The sequence below is a fragment of the Microcebus murinus genome, chromosome 7 (genome assembly GCF_040939455.1).
Source record: "Microcebus murinus isolate Inina chromosome 7, M.murinus_Inina_mat1.0, whole genome shotgun sequence".
Taxonomy (NCBI): Eukaryota; Metazoa; Chordata; class Mammalia; order Primates; family Cheirogaleidae; genus Microcebus; species Microcebus murinus.
The window spans coordinates 4,350,274-4,370,696 of record NC_134110.1 but is presented as its reverse complement, the minus strand read 5'-3'; the positions used below and the strand labels follow the sequence as shown (position 1 = coordinate 4,370,696).

General features: G+C 41.5%; 1 protein-coding gene across 2 annotated transcripts in view; it reads right to left on the bottom strand.

Annotated features, from left to right (window-relative positions):
- IQGAP1 (IQ motif containing GTPase activating protein 1) overlaps window positions 1-19,646 on the bottom strand; it is a 101,155-nt gene extending 81,509 nt beyond the window's left edge. Inside the window, exons 1-2 of one of the 2 annotated variants that reach the window (XM_012763271.3) lie at window positions 19,472-19,646; window positions 17,709-17,808 (exon numbers count right to left, since the gene is read on the bottom strand). In XM_012763271.3, the coding sequence (XP_012618725.3) occupies window positions 17,709-17,808; window positions 19,472-19,526 (155 nt within the window). In that variant the 5' untranslated portion in view covers window positions 19,527-19,646. Of the gene's footprint in view, window positions 1-17,708; window positions 17,809-18,570; window positions 18,866-19,471 lie in introns of those variants that run through there. The other variant, XM_020289108.2, reaches the window with a different exon arrangement.
- Window positions 19,647-20,423: the final 777 nt, after the last annotated feature.

Sequence of the window (20,423 nt, the reverse complement as noted above, 5' to 3'; positions counted from 1 at the left end):
AAAATTAGCCGGGCATGGTGGTGCATGCCTATAGTCCCAGCTATTTGGGAGGCTGAGGCAGGAGGATCGCTCGAGCCCAGGAGTTTGAGGTTGCTGTGAGCCAGGCTGACGCCACGGCACTCACTCTAGCCTGGGCAACAAAGTGAGACTCTTGTCTCAAAAAAAAAAAAAAAAAAAGAAGGGAATATAGAAAGTTTTCCTTGAAGGAATAATGAGGGGACAATAATCAGAGGCGAGTCTAGGATTAAGAAGTGTATCTTGAATGGGTGAGGTTGTTCATGTGTTAAGGAGAAAAAATCAATGAGAAAAAAGTTGAAATTATAGTGAGAAAAAAAGTTTTGGAATAAGAACCCTAGGAGACAAGGGACAGGATCCCAACCACAGACAGAAGGTTGAGTCTTAGGAGGAAAGATCTTTCTCCCATTGCTATAGGGAAGAAGGTCAACATGGCATGCTAAACGAGGTGGGATAAATTAGGGCCAACATTTGAGGAAGATTGTTGAGAAGATAGAGGTCATCAAGCCATATTGTAGGAAGCTAGGGATGGAGACACCCACTAAGAACAAAGGTTTTCTAAAACTTTTAGGTGATCGGTCTCACCTATCTCTGCCAATTCAAATATTACCTTCAAAAGTCACCTCCTCCATGAATCCTTTCTGTGAGCTACCATCAGAAATAATCTCTTCTTACTCTAAATTTTCCTACAACACCTTATATCTCTTTGCCTCCTAACACAGTCATTTATGTACATAAGGGCAGAATTTATCTTTGAAGCATGGTACTTTAATGAAAGACACATTGTTCTTTCTCTATTGCTTAAAGACTATAGTACTCCTGGTTTCAATTATAACCAAATAATAATATTAAACAAGAATAAAAAACAGAAAATTACCCCCACCTCTTATCACCGTAACACCGAAATTCTCTTTCCCACCACAACCCCCCCAGACCGCACAACTCGGCACTAACTCAACTGAACAATATCCCTGAGCACCTACTTTGTGAAAAGCAGTGTGGTAAGAGGTGCTGCTGGGTACCAGGTAGAAAAAGACAGTCCCACTCTAAAGGAGCATGGAGAGAAAGACAAATACACGTATTGCTGTGCTGTCCCTTCTCTCCCATACAATGTCAGCTTCATCTTGCAAAACCAGCCATAAAATAATCTTTCCCTAAATGAACTCTCACACATTAACTGTATGCATCATTTCCTTGGCAATTATGTATTGCCTTGTGACATTTAGACCTCTCATTCTCTGACGTTGGGTAACTTTTCAAATGTTTATGCCCCGTCTGTCCAATTAATCTGTAAACCTCCGAAGGGCAGGACTGGTTATACCTTAGCATCCTCTCCAGTTCTGCCAGAGTGTCCTGAACAATGGAGGAGCTCACAAATGTTTTTTATTTGCTTTAAAGTAATGATTTACTTTATTGGAGGTATTTTTCCCAACTTCCTCACCATGTCAGGAAAAATGAGCAATGTAATATTATCAAGCCATTCAAAATAAAAATAGCTTTTAATAACATAGGAAATGAAAATAAAATTGTTTCTAAAATAACTTGATAAAATACTTAAGTTAGAACATAATAACAATCTTCCATGAAACTGTTACACAGCCTATGCTTGAAAATCTTCTGCAACATGAGTTTTCCCAAAGCAGCTCAGACACTTTGTGGAAATTTCTTATTGTTATAAAGTTCTTCCTAGCAGTAAGCAGACTTCCACTACCTAGTTCTGCTACCCTGGTACCACACATGATAAATTGAAACCCTCTTCCATTTCTCAGGCATTTTTTAGTAATGTAGGCAAAATGTTAATAGAATAATAGAATAGTGACTGAATTCCTATACTGGATGAGAGGCTAAACTTCTGAGATTCTGGTTTTATATTCCCTCTAACTCTTGTTTCCACATTAAATGGCCTCAGTCCTTTCAATTATTCTTCATATGTCGTAATTTATAGATCTTTTATCATCCTGGGTCATCCAACATGCTCTAGTCCTGGTGCAATAACCAAATCTCAACTAGTGGATTAACACCCACTGATTGGGAGTGGCTCCTCTGGTTCTGTGTTGAAAAGGATTCTGCTCTATCAGCAGTGCTTGCTGTTGGTATAAAAGAACCCACCACAAATCTAACATCCTTGCTCTAGACTATCAAGGTCCCTCTTAAATGTATGGTCTCCAGAATTGAATACCAATTTCAGGCAGCCTCTGATTAGTATGTAGGACAATAGAACCATCTCTTCCTTAGTTGCACATACCACATATCTATTCGCACATACCACATATCTATTAATGAGTCAGGTTTCTTTCATTTCTTTTTCTTTTCCCACTAATGCTGTTTCCATTAGTGCTACTTCTCTATCTTGTACTTAGACACTTCTGGAACCCCAATGTAGAACATCACATTATCTCTATTAAATTTCATCATTAGATTAAGAGTATTTTCAAAGCAGAATCTGTCATGCTGTGTACTAACCAACCCTCGAGCAACAAATTTAATCTACACATTATTGGTGAGCTCATATATAGTCCCAATAAAATTGTTTACATATAACATGGCCTAAAGAGCTTTCTTTGCATTAAAAGCTATAAACAAAGAATAAACTAGCAGCTCTTTTCTTATTGCGATAAAATTCATAACATGAATTCGCCATTTTTAAACCATTTAAAAGCATGCAATTCAGTGGCTTTTAGTATATTCACAATGTTGTGCAACCATCATCATTAATTCTAGAACGCTTTCACAACCCAAAAACAAACCCCACACCCATGAAGTAGTCACTCCCTATCTAGCAGCTCTTTTTGAATCTGATTTATTCAACCAGTTACAAATCATCTTAATTATATTACAGTCTAGTTCACATTTATCCAACCCATCTGCAAGAGTATCACAAGACATACTTTCAAATGCCTTGCTGAAATCTACACATTACTGTGTTCTTCTGATTCGCCAATCTGGTAACCCTGTCTAAAAGGAAATGATGTTAATGTGACAGGGCTTTTCTTAAGAAGTCCATGTTGGCTCCTAAACATCGATTTTCTTGCTAAGTGCTCATAAACTATCTACTGGACAATGTGCCCTGGAATTTTGCCTAATGTTTTGCAAGAAACTAGTTCACTAGACCAGAGTCTGTGATAACCTTCTTCTTCTTTTTAATAATTAGTATATTTGCACTCCCCATTTTAAAAACCATACTCGTGTCTTTCACAATGCCTTCAAGATCGATGACGACAGTTCACCAATTATACATACCCAATTAGTACAATTGTGGCTTTATTTTAAGCTCTATGAGCCAAGAACAAAAAAACTCAATGAAGAATGGAAGGAAACAATAATATAATAAAACATAAAACAGTGAGAACTGACCATGAACATGTCCCTAATTCTTATTTGAAATAGTATCTCAAATCCATAACTCTAATACAGAAGTGTTTCCCAAACCAGGATAACCTGAAACATTATTCCTATGAAAATGATTCATGAGTAGAGTGACAGTAAGTTAAGTTTGTGGAAGGTTGCATACACTATCCTCTGCCTTGGAGATTCAGAATTCATAGCTCCACAATAAAGATTTTAAGTAACCTGCCAGTTAAATAATTTGTTTAACTTGGTTTATTTAACCCAGTATTTCTAAAATTTGTTTCACCACTAAACTCATTCTTCAAGGTTGTAGTACTCATTAATATTAAATAGAATATACCTCAAAATATACTGATATATGAAGTCAGCCACATTGTTTTTCAAACTCTTAACTTGTACTCTTCTTTAAGACAAAGAATAAACTATGTCAGTTTGGCAAGTCTATTCACCTCTTCCCAGTCTTTTAGTCAAAGCTGTTAATCCAAAACCTGTTTTCTCAATGCCTACTTCATTACACACTATTAATCTGTTTAACTTAACAATACAACTTACTTGAAAGCACTCTGGAAAATTCTAGCCAATTTCCCTAAGAGGATATGTAAGCCATATGTTTCAAAAAATCTCAACAGTTGAAAATAACTTGTTCCGAAAAATATTAAGATCCTGGTTCATATACTAGAGCATATGGCACATTTCAGACCACTTTTCATGAGAGCCATTGCTAATGCTCAAGATATGATCCAAAATTCTGGAAGAAAAAAAAAAAAGCAGATTCTCTACCTTACACCTCACACTAAAATAAATTCCAAATGAAATTTATTAAAGAGTTAAATGTTAAAATGCTTCACATCTTAAAAATACTAGAAGAAAGCATGTGGGAAATTTTTTTTATATAATCTCAGTACAATATAGATAAGGATTCTCTAAAAATGACACAAAAATCTCAAAACCTAAAAATAAAAGATGAAGACATTCAAATGTTATACAAAGTCCAAATTGAAATGACAAACTGGAATAAATGTACCATACGTATATATAAAGAGCTCTTCCAAATCAGTAATAAAAAGACTAATAATCCAATAGAAAAATCAGCAAAGGATTCTGCCTAAACAGTTCACAGAAAAGGACATACAAATGGCTTTTAAGCACATGTAAAGATACTCAGCTTCACTCCTAATTAATCTGAAAAAGAAACTACAATGAAATACCATATTCACTATGAAACTGGCAAATATAAAAATAACTTATAATCTTCTGGGTCGGTAAAATTATGGGGAAAACAGCCCTCTCATAGGTATGTTATTGAAAGACAGACATGTAAACTGGCACAACATCCAAAGAGAACAAGTTGGCAATATTTATAAAAACTAAATATACATATTCCCTCTGACCCAGAAATTGCTCTTTTAGAAATTTATCCTGCGAAAATAGTCACATATGCACAATGACATACCTACCTACAATGTTGCTAATCACAGCACTACATAATAGCAAAAGCTGGGGAGAAAATGTCCATTGACAGGTTAAATCCATAATTGAAAAATAAGCAACTATGAAGAAAAACAATGAGGCACTCTATTGTATTCACATAGAATGAATCTTAAGATGCAAAGCAAAATATATAGTGTGCTACCATTTCTAAACAAAGAAATAAAAGTGATTTGTAGTGGCTGGGCATGGTGGCTCATGCCTGTAATCCTGACACTTTGGAAGGATGAGGTGGGAGGATTGCTCCACTTGAGGTCAGAAATTTGAACCAGCCTGAGCAAGAGACAGACCCCATCTCTATAAAAAGATAGAAAAATTAGCCAGGTGTGGTGGTGCTTGCCTGTAGTCCCAGCTACTCTGTAGGCTGAAGCAGGAAAATTGCTTGAGCCCAGGAGTTTGAGGCTACAGTGAGCTATTATGGCACCACTACACTATAGCCTGGGCAACAGAGTAAGATCTTGTCTCAAAAAATGTGATTTGTATTTATGCACACAGAATATCTCTGGAAGCATACACAATCATAATAGTAGTTTCATGTGAGAAAGATAACCTGGTGGCTGGAGAAACAGGACTAAGGAGACTTTTTTCCAGTGTATATACTTGCCTAGCTTCTGAATTATGTATCATGCCCATGTATTATCTATTTTTTAATTAAGAAAAAAAAGTTTTAAATAAAAAAATTTTTAGGCCGGGCGCGGTGGCTCACGCCTGTAATCCTAGCTCTCTGGGAGGCCGAGGCGGGCGGATTGCTTGAGGTCAGGAGTTCGAAACCAGCCTGAGCAAGAGCGAGACCCCGTCTCTACTATAAATAGAAAGAAATTAATTGGCCAACTAATATATACAAAAAATTAGCCGGGCATGGTGGCGAATGCCTGTAGTCCCAGCTACTTGGGAGGCTGAGGCAGGAGGATTGCTTGAGCCCAGGAGTTTGAGGTTGCTGTGAGCTAGGCTGACGCCACGGCACTCACTCTAGCCTGGGAAACAAAGCAAGACTCTGTCTCAAAAAAATAAATAAATAAAAATAAATAAAATAAAATAAATAAAAAAATTTTTGATTAAGACCAAATCTGGGCTAGGCGCGGTGGCTCACACCTGTAATCCTAGCACTCTGGGAGGCTGAGGCCAGTGGACAGCTCAAGGCCAGGAGTTCAAAACCAGCCTGAGCAAGAGCGAGACCCCCGTCTCTACTAAAAATAGAAAGAAAGTAGTTGGCCAACTAAAAATATATAGACAAAATTAGCCAGGAATGATGGTGCATGCCTGTAGTCCCAGCTACTTGGGAGGCTGAGACAGTAGTATTGCTTGGGCCCAGGAGTTTGAGGTTGCTGTGAGCTAGGCTGATGCCACGGCACTCTAGCCCAGGCAACAGAGTGAGACTCTGTTTCTAAATAAATAAATAAATAACCAAATCTGTCTAAAAGACATCTTTGTGAGGATTCTCAACTTTTTAAAGGAAAATCCCCAAAGTGAAGCCATTGTCAAGCACTACCTTTTTGAACTATCAGTGATAAACAAGTGTTGCCCCAACTAATGACATAGCAATAGGTCTTCAGGGAAGAAAAACATTTTCTTATAATGGTCATGGAAGTAAATGGAAGTAAGTAATTTTTGTTTCCTTTTAGCTGTTTTAAAGGTCATCTGAGATATGTTGTTTATAATAAAATGACCTGTTGATTAACGACAATTGCGTATCTGTGAGACTTTTTCTATTTAAATTTTATTTTGTCATTTTCCTATCTTTAATGTTCATAGGTTTTTTTCCTCTTCTTAACTTTCCCTTTCTTTATTTTTCCCCATTCCTTCTTTTATTTCTCAGTTCTTTCTACTTCAGTGTTTAGGATCACCAATTAATCCTATTCAAGAAAATACTTTTGTTTTTTATGTTGCTAATCAATGATCCCAAGCAACAATCTGATACTTTCTAACCTTGTGGATACCTACCAAAATAACAGTATTTCCTTCTACTACAAAAATCTCACAGCTCTTCTTAGAGCCCAGTATTTTCTGAGTCCCAAACATCTATCCCAACAGAAGCTGGGCCTGGGCTGGCAGCTGCCTCTCCAATGTTCCTTCTGCTTTTTGTTATGATTTCCAATGAGTCAACAGGAAGGTATTCCAAGTAAAGGAGAAAGAGGCCTTTAGACAGGCCTTTCCTCCGCCCACAACCCCTAAAAATACAGTTCTTGCCAAATGATCCAAGGCAATTTCCAATCCAGTTTGCCACTCCTGTCTGTATGAGGTCAACTATTTAACAAAAAAAGAAATCGGTAGGAAGAAACACCTTTCTAAGCTGAATCCAAAAGGGATATCAGATTATGAAGGAGAAAAGCGATCAGGCAAAGTCCAACAATCTACTTAGACACAAAAATACACAGGACAGGCCGGGCGCTGTGGCTCACGCCTGTAATCCTAGCTCTTGGGAGGCCGAGGCGGGCGGATTGCTCAAGGTCAGGAGTTCAAAACCAGCCTGAGCAAGAGCGAGACCCCGTCTCTACTATAAATAGAAAGAAATTAATTGGCCAACTGATATATATATATAATTAGCCGGGCATAGTGGCGCATGCCTGTAGTCCCAGCTACCCGGGAGGCTGAGGCAGAAGGATCACTCGAGCCCAGGAGTTTGAGGTTGCTGTGAGCTAGGCTGACGCCACGGCACTCACTCTAGCCTGGGCAACAAAGCGAGACTCTGTCTCAAAAAAAAAAAAAAAAAAAAATACACAGGACAAAGCAGAGGCTTGCCCTCATAACGTCAGAGTTGCGGGTGGAAGAGACTCTACAATAAGAGGCAAGAAACAGCTCTAATTCCCCAGCCACATGACAGCTAGGCAAATTACTTGACGTCTCTGCCTCTGGGCACCAGGTAACTTGATGGTGGACTTAAATGTTACCCCTTCAGTGTCTTAAAAGGTAAGACACTAACACTGGTGTCACACAAACCTGGGCTTGAATTCCACAGATAGTTATATGACCTTGGGACAAATGACATTAACTCATTTTTTTCCCTCTTTAAAAAAAAAAAATGCCTATCTCACAGTAATGTTATATGTAAATTTTATCATCATTCTACTTAATTAATGGCAGTTACTATTGTTGTCATTATTTTTAGAGCAGAAGTAGTACTGCAGCAGCAGACTAACACGGCAGTTAAGAGCAAGGGCTTTGTAGTCCTTGCCAAACCTGAAATCTGGATCAACCACTTACTCCATGAGTGAGTTAACCTCTCTGAGCTTTGTTTTCTTATCTGTTCAATGTAGATAATAAGTACTTCATGGGGCTTCAAGAATAGTTAATTAGATAAAGTATATAAAGTGCTTAGCACAGTACCTAGCACATAGTAAGTGCTTGATAAATGGTAATGATGGTGACAATGAGGAAGGGGGGAGAAGCAACAGGAGGACACTGACTTGGGACAGATAAGAAGTATTTTAGATCTTGATGGCCTCCAAACTGCAGGTTTTTGTTTTGGGAGATTGTTTTTTGGCTTCCTTTTAGCTGTCTTAAAGGTGAAGTATGGAGGTTTCCATAATAAAATGCCTTATTTAGGTAACTAATTCTTCCTAAAACAATTATAAATTTTTTCTAAAAACACAAAACTTGAACTTACACAAGTGAACTCTTGCTCTTTGAAATAATTAACCAGGTCTTCCACTCATATGCTTAAAATTTGATTCACATACTGTCACACCACGGGGATCAATCATTTTACTTGGAAGGTTTCAGTAAGGGGGAGCGGAAAAAAAGCCAAGCAGCACCTTCCTGATTTGACCAGGTAAGGAAGGCCTCAGACCTCAGAGTTCAACTGGCACTTCACAAGCCAGCTCAAGATATGGTCTCTAGGCAACCAAGCTGTGAATTAAACAAACAGCCCTGGTAATATGAATCACTTCCGGATGGTCTCGCTTTGCCTACTAGCACTTTCTTACACAAATACTTCTCGTCAAGGGGTTTATTTAGCAACCCCAACTGGAAACAACTAAGAGTCCACCAAATACTACATGGCCTAAAAATGTTCAAAACAGATCCCACTACCAACAAGTATTCCCAAATATTTGAAGCTACACTATGAAGCAGAAGCAATAACACAGAAATCAAAGACAGGTCACTATGCAAAGCCAGAGAATGAAATTCCTACAACCTGCCAAATTGGATCCTCAAACATATTTTTACTATCTTGTCATTACAGGCATTAAAACATATAAATACAATTACTGCTCTAACCTGTAAGACCAGAAGAAATATATGCCAAATTAGTGCAAACTAATGGGCCACTTAACCCAGTCAGACTTTTTTTCCCAACCTTGACTGGTGGACGATTCAACTGGACAATTTAGCACTGGTTTCCCCTGGTCACACATAATTCAACACCTACTGATTATAAGGGGAATCGGGAAAGTATGTAACCAAACTCTCTTGGCTCTTACTTCTCTTTTTCACCTTGAAAGTATTTTACATGTGCCACACTATTCTTCACGAACTAAACAGAGACCCTTTAATCTATTAACAAGAGTGGAGAGGCAAGAGGACTTAGTCAAAAATGAAAAGTACTATAGAACAAAGCAACTACCATTAACAGAACCAAGAGGAAAAAATCAAGACTAGAAAATCAAGTCAGCGAAACAAAAGATGTATGTGAAACACATATCTAGAATGCTGCTTTAAAATAAACATATGAAGAACAGACTATGCACACCTAAGAGTGAACTAATGAATAAGAATCAATTACCAAAGGTATAACAATTTCCTAGGGCTAAAATAGAACAAAATAGATACACAAATTACATTTAAAAAAAGATACTATAAATCAAGAAGAGACTCCACATTATAGGCAAAACTGATAAGCCACTATCATCAACCCTAACATGTAACATAGACAAATGTTTATATTTCAGAATCCTACAAGTTTCAAATAACAAGTAGGGGGGGGGAAATCAAGTTACTTGTCATTAAGCTAAAATTAAGCTAGCTTCAGATGTTGATTTTCAATAAGAAGGACAAGCAAATGAAGTCATACACAGAATGAAAAATCCAGAACTACATATAATTTAATATTTGACAAAGCAGACATCAATTGCTAATAGTAAAAAAAAAAAAAAAAAAAAAAAAAAAAGAGAGAGAGAGATGGTTTTAAAGTGATATTAGAATAATTCGGAGACAACATAAGATGTAAAGACTCTTAAAAAGCTGGGCATGGTGGCTCACGCCTGTAATCCTAGCTCTCTGGGAGGCTGAGGCGGGCGGATCGTTTGAGCTCAGGAGTTCGAAACCAACCTGAGCAAGAGCGAGACTGCATATCTAACATAAATAGAAAGAAATTCATTGGCCAACTATACATTAAAAAAAAAAATTAGTCGGGCATGGTGGTGCATGCCTGTAGTCCCAGCTACTCGGAGGCTGAGGCAGGAGGATCGCTTGAGCCCAGGAGTTAGAGGTTGCTGTGAGCTAGGCTGACGCCATGTCACTCACTCTAGCCTGGGCAACAAAGCAAGACTCTGTCTCCAAAAAAAAAAAAAAAAAAAAACAGACTCTTAAAAAATTAAATCATAGAAAACCTAATGGTCTATAAAATTGTAAATTTTAGCAAGATTTTGGAGAAATTAAACTATCTAGGTTGTGAATTGATAGACGAAATTACAAACAGAAAGATTAACATTTAAACTCCATAAAATTTAAAACTACAATGAAAAAGCAAATAAAATGGAAAGTCCAGGAAAAATGTGACAATAGGACAGAAAGCCAACATCCATATATTAATATAACAGAGTTCGTGAAAGTTATGACCCTAGAAGGTAGACAAATGACGTCAACAGAAAATTTGTGTGAGACAATAAAACTGGTAAACAAATATGAAGGAAAATGTGTAACCTCTCCAGCAATTAAAGCAATATAATTTAAAACTGTAATAGACCTAAATAAATTATGAACGTTAGACAGCAACTAAAAATAGTAACTAAGTCAGAGACATCCGTGCTGTCTTATGATGGCAAGAAGGCACCAGCATTCAGCAGAAACCATACTTTGAGTCCCCAATCATTCTGTTTTTCACTTTCAGTATTCAATAAATTATGTGAAATAGTCAACACTTTGTTATAAAATGGGCTTTGTGTTAGATGATTTTGCCCGATTGTAAGCTAATGTCAGTGGTCTGAGAACATTTGAGGCAGGCTAGGGTAAGCTACAATGTTGGGTAGGTTAGCTGTATTAAGCACATTTTCGACAAGGGTATTTTTCAACTTATGATGGGTTTATCAGGATGTGACCCCATCATAAATCTAGGAGCACCTGTATAGCAATTTAAATCTTCATTTGTGAATACAACTATCTGAAAATTAAGTACTTGCAGTCTTCTCTTTTACCTAATCCCTTCCCTTTTTATTATAAAATTCATTACCATTGTAAAAAACATTTTAAATATATAGTACAGCATTAAATAAAAAGGAAAAGTCTTCCCACACCCTCTGCCCCCATCCTACTCTCTAGGGGCATCCTCCGTCTCCGGTGTTTCCTTTCAGGCAAAGCATGAGTCTGAAGTAAAATAACCAGGGCTACCAATCTTTAGGACCTAGAAAGTACCCAGAAAATTTCCCCAAAAAGTGTATTAATGCCTCATCATCTTCATATTAAATCTGCTTTTGCCCAAGGAGCGGGATAAAGAATGCATTTATTGAGTGCCTGCAGTATTTCACTGTGCCCATGCACAGCATTCCCACTCTGCAAAGCTCAAGTTTAGGCTCACTTCCTGAAGCCAAACAACTTGCAAAACCAGAACTCGCACCTGCCAAAACTGAAAGTTTCATTCTTTTCACTTTGACAAGATATCTCAACATTCAAGATTTTCAAAGATATTCTATTGAGACTTTTTGAATTTCGGTTTTACTTCATTATAAGTATTATGACAGCATAGAGCCATACGACTTTTCTCAGTAATAATGACGAGTACTAACTAGCTGACTGCCTAATACATACCAGACTACTCTCCATATTTCCTAATGGTAAATTTTGCTAAGTCTCTCAGCTGCACAGTAAGGTAAAAAGCTCTTGGTGGCCACACTGGGAACTAATACTCCCATTTGTAACATTGTTACTATGTGAAAAAGCACTTAGTTTCAATCACTTTAACAAATACACTTTTAAATGTAACCCACTTCTCATGGTGGAATCTGTCCAAGCCAGTTGCACTAAATTAAGTTTCAGAAGAGAGAATGGAGATTTCTATGTCACCATTTTAAGAATTAAGAATAAATCCTATCCTATACATCCCTCGGTAATTACGAATACACAAATACATCCAGCTCCTAGTCCCAATGTGCCATTAAGCAGCTTCACACTATAGGCCCTAATCACACTGGGTCACATGAGATGATTAAACCAGTTTTCTCATCTGTAAAAGGAGGGTTTGGGTCAACCTCCTAAAACTGATCTCCCTCAACCTTTAAGTGATACTCCTCTCTCTGAGAAGTCTAGAAGCTGGTGAGCATGCTATTTATTTTCCTAGTCACCCCACCTATCCATTTTGTTTTCTTGCCTCTTATGTTTTCATGATCACAATGTGCCAGCCTGGATATATCTAGATGTTCTTGGAATTCTGGTACCATTTAGAGGGAGTTATCTGAAGAGCCCATCCCAGAAAATATTCTATGTCAACAATAAAGACATATGCACAAAAGACTTTGTTCTCAAGAGCCAATTTCTTTCCAAGACACTTTTTCAATTCCCCTAAATTACAGAAGGGTAAAGTGCTTCTATTTAGTGCTAAACTCTACTGAACACTGTGGAGTTTCTGACAATTTCCAAACGGCCACAGCCCTTATTTTGTCTTCTACAAGGGTTGTGTGCTCTACCCTTGAACTGTGGGATGGGCACTCGTCAGGAAAAAAGGTGGCCCAAGACAGACTTGAAAATGCCTACCAGGAAGTCTCTGAAAGCGGGAATAGTATCAACAAACTCAGAGAGTGCTGTAATTAACCTTCTTCCTCTGACTTTTTTTTTTTTTTTTGAGACAGGGTAGGAATGCAGTGACGTCATCATAGCTTACTGCAACATTAAACTCCTAGATCCTCCTGCCTCAGCCTCCCAGTAACTAGGACTACAGGTGCATGCTACCAGTCCCAGCTAATTTTTCTTTTCTTTTTTTTGTAGAGACGGCATCTTGCTCTTGCTCAGGCTGGCCTCAAACTCTTGGGCTTAAGCGATCCTCCCACTTGGGCCTCCCAAAGTGCTATGATTACAGGTATGAGCCACCACACCCAGCATGTGACCTTTAACCTAACTGAATTTTCTTCCATTTCCAGTACTGTTCATACTTTCTCCTCACAACACTTCCCTATTCTGCCCTGCCTGGTATGTTCTCTTCTTCGTTCTTTTCATCTGAACCTTCTTCTGATCTATTACTTCCTCCTGTCCAAGACCTGAACACTCATCTTACCTCACATACTTAAATATTAAATTTACCTCCTTCAATTGAATGAAAATGTATTCATCTCTCCTATGCAACTACTTCTTAACCAAAACAAATGCAAAGCCCAATCTGAACCAGCAAAAGGATAAAAATAAACTTACATTTAAGCATAAATAGTAATTTAAGATGTCTCCCTTTATAAAGTCCTCAATCTACTGTACAGCCCTTAGCAAAAAGCCTTGAATCCTTAGGTGATAATTCATTAGTACAATAGCTTAATTTCAATATTGAAGCTACTCTCCAAAGAAAGACAAGCAGAAATCTCTATATTTTCTATTTCCAAATCACTCCCCATACACACTTTTATGAATCACCCCTAAATTTTCCCACTTAAACTTTTGAAGAAACACAAACCCACATTCACAACACACACACACTCTTACTTACACTCCCTGTCTCCACACATTCATATTCACTCTCCCTACACACCCTCCTCTCTTTTCTGGAGAAAGAGCTGTTACAGGTACAGGAGAAAACGGAATGCCCAAGATATACAATGGGACCACTGTAATAAAAGGTGGAGCTTTTGGTGGGAGGAGTAGAGGTATTATAAATAGAACTGAAGAGGGGAACCTTTTCTCCCGTGGTTCTCGCTGATCTTTATTCCTGGCCTTGGAGACACTGTAAATCCCAGACCTTGGGGCTCCTCCAACTTGGGAGGTTATGAAGAAAACAGGATGGGGCCCAACCAGAAACGCAAATTGGGCCTAGTGCTAAGGGGGAAAGAGGAACCCTAAGAGCACACAAGACACAGGCCAGTTTACCAGGGCAGGAGAAAGGACTGGGAGCAGAAGCCCTAGCTAATAATGAAGAGCATGCGCTTTGTGCTGTGCCCAGAACATTTTTTAGAGGTGGCAGCAGCAACATTAGGTGGCTGACAGGGATCTTAGTCCTCTTTTCTCACCATAACATTCCCAGACTTCTTTTCTTAGTCCTCTCTAGTTATAAAATCCAAATAGCTGCTTCCAAAGTTGATTTTCTAATCAAAGATTTAAATGAAAAACAAAACACTGCATCCCAATTTTATAAGATTGCCTCCATAAAATAAACCAGGCACATTTCCATGATGCCAGGCCAACAGGCACACTGTGCCAGCATAATAAGCCACTATTATGCTCTCCCTTATGACCCAAAGCATAAAAAATAAAAATTATCACAAATTTCTCCGCTTCCTTAGTCACTTCCTAAGTATGCAAAAGCACCCAACTAAAAAACATCCCAAGGCCAGTGGTGGTGGTTCACATCTGGAATCCTAGCACTTTGGGAGGCTGAGGCAGGATTGTTTGAGGGCAGGAGTTTGAGACCCCATCTCTACAAAAAAAAAACAAAAAACAGAAAAATTAGCTGAACCTGGTGGCCCCCGCCCACAGCCCCAGCAACTCAAGAGGCTGAGGCTGATCGCTTCCCAGGAGTCTGAGCTGGCAGTGAGCTGTGATGGTGCCACTGCACTCCAGCCCAGCAACAGAGTAAGACCCTAGCTCAGAAAAAATAAAATAAATAGAAAACACCCTGGAGGATAATGACCCCTGAGTGGGTTTTGAAGAAAATGGGCTACCTTTCTACTAGAACAAACACCTGACAGAAAAGAAGATGCTCCAGAGCAGATGCAAGTGAGACTCCTGGCTAGCACAGCACTTGAGGAAGGAAATGGGATGGAGAGCTTCATTATCTTCAGGCTGTCATAGCCCAGCAGGAGGCAGAATTCCAAAAATGTTGTAAATCCTGTTTCTCAACTGGCAGGGGGAACCATGAGAATCACTAGGGGCGTTTAAAATACAGTCGGGCCCACCAGATCCATGGGCTCTGCATCCTGGGAGTCAACCAGCTGGAAATCAAAAATATTGAGGGGGGGCATAAAAATAATAAAATAAAAACAATATAAATAAACAACAATACCATATAACCACTATTTTCATAGCATTCACATTGTACCATGCATTGTAAGTAATACAGAGAAGATTTAAAGTATACCACATGTGCAGGTTATATGCAAGTACTATGCCATTTTACATGGAAAGGGACTTGAGCTTCCTGGAACCAGTCTCCTGCAGATACAGAGGGACTACTGGATACAGGTGTCTGGATCCTCCAGCTGAGACCTACTGAACCAGAATCTCTGTGGTAAGGGCCAGATAGCTACATGTTCTTAAACTTCCCCCAAATGATTCTAATGCATGAAACTGGTTAAGAACCACTGTAAAAAATGATGGAAACTATTGTTCGATAAAGAATACTATAGTTCTCACCCAATCTTTCTAGTAAAAAAAAAAAAAAAAAAAAAGAATACTATAGTAGATCAAGAAAACTCGGGCCTCAGTTTCCTCATTGAATGAGATGGTTAAACTAGATTAACAGTGGGCAGAGGGGCTGCTGGCCAGGACGCCGTCCGTAAAAGGGAATTTTACTGTGGAAATCCAATATTAAAAGGAAGGCAGAACTGCTTGGATGGGGGAAGGAAGGTGTGTGGAAGCTCTTCCCTCTCATCCTCAGGTCACCTCAAAAGAATCACCTAGGCTCCACACAGCACAAGATGATCTCGGACCAGCTGCGGCTTTCGAATTCTTTGACCTTTCAAAACTAGAAGTCCACAATTTAAGTGGCAGAGAACTTAATATTTTCCTCCCTTATATATATTTCATATGAGAAAATGCTCCGTTTTCTAACGACATATTCACCACTTGCTTCCATTTAGAAAGATGAGTTACTGTCAACACTCCCCACCTAAACCATCATTAAAACCCCAGCCATTTTCCTGGAAGAGCTTTAAGCTCAAAAAGGGAGAGGGCACACAAAATGCAGGTTAGTGGCTGCCCCACAGGAAGGAAAAAGAATGGGACCACGGAGAGGCACAAAGGAGACTCCAAATTCAGCTAAGTCAGTTATTAGTTTATTTATTTATTTAGAGGAAAGAGAAATATGAGGATAACACCTGTTAGTTCTGGGATATAAGGATGTTTGTTGTATTGTTCTCTGGACTTTCCTGTAGCGTTTTAAGGTTTTCAGAATTAAAAAAAAAAATATGCACACCCTTGTTAATTATTAGTACCATTTGAAACATCGTTGATTTTCACTGAACTCTGATTACGATTATCATTTACTTGCCCTTTCCTAAATTCACTTAGAAAATACATGGCCCATGATTACATCTATCCACCCTGGGGCCTTATGAAGGAACATAAGCACTGGAACAAAAGAAATGAATTCCTGATAACAAACTGACACTCTAAAAATTAAGGCCACATGGTCGTGTGGCATCTGAAAAAGGAAAAAAGTAGCTTTATGTTCAGCTACAAAGCATGCAGAGGATGCTGCCTTTGAATATTGCCAAATGGGTGGGCCTATACCCACAGCACTACACTTTTAAGCCTCCCAAAGCAAGCAAGCACTCCATAAATCATGGGAAGAAGGGACTCAATTCATACATAAATCAAAACCAGTGAAGAATCAGTGAAACATTGAAGCCGACAACTTCAAACCCTAAAAATGCTATTTCTCCCCCTCAGTTGGTAGTGCCCAAAACATGCAACAAAAGTTTAAGACTGAACAGCACAAATCTGGAAATTTTTCAGTACACTTAAATGCCCATCACAGCATTTCATGATAAACTGCCATCAAGGCTACTTACTCCCATGAATAAACACCCTACCTATACTACCGTGTTTCCCTGAAAATAAGACCTACCCATAAAATAACCCCTAGCAAGATTTCTAAGCATTTGTACAATATAAGCCCTACCCCAAAAACAAGACCCAGTGATGAGCGTGGTTACGCAGGGTGTCTGCACAACCTGTGCAGTCCCTAGCAGAGCAGTAAAGACGACGAGCAGCCCTTTTCATCTGCCCCACGGTGACAGCTGCTACCCCAGAGGTGACTGGAAAGGTGCAGGCAGCCCCACCAACCAGGTCCCGGCAATCCTGTGCGAGCTACAAGCTGAGGCTTTGAGGGGAAAGTCTCCTCAGTGAAGTGAGGAGCGGATTGGACCCAGTGCTCACTGGATCTCTGATAAATAAGCCAGCCCTGCTCATTTGATGAGAGCTCTATTGCTCGACATGAGAGATTGGGGCCAATGGTTCTAAATGAAATAGAGTCGCAAGAAATTCAGGATGGAATTCAGGGTTTGGAAAGTTATGATGATGTTCCAGAAGAAGACGACTTAACTACATTTGAATAAATGTAGATTGTTGTACCATACTTAAAAAAATAACACATCCCCTGAAAATAAGCCCTACGGTGTCTTCTTGAGGAACAATAAATATAAGACCCTGTCTTATTTTCGGGAAAACATGGTAATTCCCTCAACTACCAGCATCCCAGTTATACCTGCAACACACACAAAGAAATCTTTATCTGTGCACATCATACTAGGCCCCTTCTCCCAATCTCCTCTCCAGCAAATCTTTACCTCTTTGCTTCTTCCAAATGGCAAAGGTACTCATAAGCCACATTCTGTCGTCTCCTTTCATCCATCTCCTCTGCAGTAAGTCTCTCATTATCCAGGACAGCTAAAACATTAGAGAAAGAATGTAAACAACGGGATCTGTAACCTTCCTGAGTGATAAAAGAATGCCACAGCATCAAATTCCTGCCAGTCACCTAGAAGGTCAAGGTAACCAGTGGATGTGTGGACCACCAGGCGTACTACAATGACCTTCTTAGAAAAAGAACTATGGGGTTTCATCTATACTCATCTTGCCCCTTTTTAAAAATATACAACACACAAGAAAAAGTTTTTTAAATGTATGATAATATAAACATGTGCCAAGTTTCGGTGTAACCTTGAAAACACAGACTTGAGATTTGGGCCCAAATTTTCCTTCTCTAGCTGCCAGAACTCCTTCTAAATACAGATCTGACCATGTTGTTTCCCTCTTTTATTAATAACCAAAGCCAGCAGTTATTGAGAATTAAGTGGCAGTAGTTATATTAAGCATTTTACATGTATCCTCTCATTGAAACCCAGAACAATCCTCTGATTAGCACTCCTATTTTACAGATGAGGAAATTGAAGCTGGGTGAGCTCAGCCCCGCAGCTAAGTGGCAGGGCCTGGATTCAAAACCAGACGGTCTGTGTCCGAGGCTTGAGCTTAACCTTGAAGCAATCTGCCTCCTTCAAGGGCACCCAGGGTGTGGAATAAATTTCTAACTCCTTGGGAAGGCCCAGGCTGGCCCCAGCCACTCTTGGAAACCCTTCTCCCAGCCTCTCCTCCCGTGCACTCCACACCACTCGGTCCCCACCAGGCTCGGCGCCCTGCACTCTTCCACACCTGGTTCGTGCTCCTCCCTCTTCAAGTCCCGGCTCTTGCTCCGCCCTGTCAGACCTCTCTACACAGCATCCTTCAAGCCTCTTCCGAATGTCACCGCCTGTGTTCACACTTGCCCACGGTACTCTGTACAGGCAGTTAGTTCACGCGAGCTTGTATCATTACTGCACCTCATCGTCATCACTTTGTGCACCTGCCTCTGATTAAAAAGTTCTGTGAAGGCAGGGCCTGGTCTTACTCATCCCTAATTTCACAGACGTGGCACAATAATACCCCGCGTATAACTGTTGATGAGTGAAATTACCATTTAAAAAAGAACTTCATTCCCAGAATATAAAATCGAAAACCTCAGAACCCCAAAGGTCAGTCCCTCCCGCAGTTTACTGGTGTCCCGGGACGCCCACAGAAAATGAGGAAGTCAGGGGATTTTTTTTTTTTTAATTTTACTTTTGAAATCCTGGCGAGGGAACTGAGCTGGGGAGAGCCGGCGAGACCCGCCCGGGGCCGCGGCTGTCGGCCGGCTGGGGCCGGGCAGGGCGGACCCCGCGTCCGCCTCGCAGGCAGCGCCCGGGGCAGCACGGCCGGCGGGGCCCCGGCGGGACACGCCCTGCACCGCTCCGCCACCTCACCCAGGGCCGGCTCCCCAATCTCGGCGGGCTGGGCGGGAGGCGCCGGGCGGGGCTGCCCGGCTCCGGCGCGGAGGCCTCCGAGGGCCCCTCCGCCGCCCCGGAACCCAGGGGCGCGGGCCGGGGACCTCGCCGCCCGCACCCGGCCGCGCCGGCTCTTCCGGGTCCGCGCCGCCGGCAGCCGCCAGACCCCACCCGCCTCCCGAACCCCGGGGAACCGCGCCCCGTCGGCGGCGAGCCCGGCCCCGCAGCCCCCGCGCCGCGAGCCCCGCACTCACAGCCATAGTGCGGCCGGACCACGCCCAGCCCGTCAACCTCGTCCGCGGCGGCCATGGCGGCGGAGCCCGGGTCTCTGCAGAGCAGGCGGCGAGACCTCGGAGGCGCGGGCGACGGCAGCTGCAGCTCCTGCCAAGTGCGCGGGCTGCCCGGCCCAGGCCACGCCCCCGCCACCGGCCCGGCCCCGCCGACCCCGCCCTGGAGACCCCGCCCGGGCCGGCGGAAGGAGGCGGGGCCAGAACCGCAAGGCCCCGCCCCGGGCCTCGTTCTGTTCCCAGCAGGCGGCAGGAAGAAGGCGGGGCCGCCGTCCAATCAGGCTCGCGCTCGCGCCGCTGCGCCGGGAAGCTCGGCGGGCAGCCCCGCCCCCCGGGCCACCGCCCGACCGCGGCTCTGACAGAAAGGCTGCCTCCGCCGGCGGCTCGAGATCAAAGTCGTGACCGCCTCCCTTCCCGAGCCGCCGAACTAACCTCCTCCGCACCAAGGCTCGGGGAAGGCAGTCCTGTGAGGTGGCCCAGGGTGTTGTCGTCGGACGCAAGCCGGACCCAAACTGCCATGAAGGACCCCGCTCTCCGCGCAGTGTGGCAGCCTGGCGTCAGTCACCGGATTAGAACTGCTCAGCTCCCCTAGAGGTGGAGATGTGCGTTCTTCCAGGCTTCCTGCCTTTAGATTCCTCGACGTGGTTCCTCGCAAGTTCTGTTTCAGGAGACTCTTGGCCCGTGTTAGGGATACCTCTTGCCCTTGCACCTGTGGCCTGCCCTTAAAATATTGGTATTCAGCGGAATTCGTCCTCGGCCCTCTTCCGTTCTTCCTTTGCCCACTCTGAATGACTTTACGCTCACCTGTAACTGCCGAGATAACCCCTAAATATGTAATATCTACAGACTACCTGGAGGCCCCTCAGCGTTTTCAGCTGGCTAATAAACACTTTCACCTGTGTGCTCCACAAACGCTTCA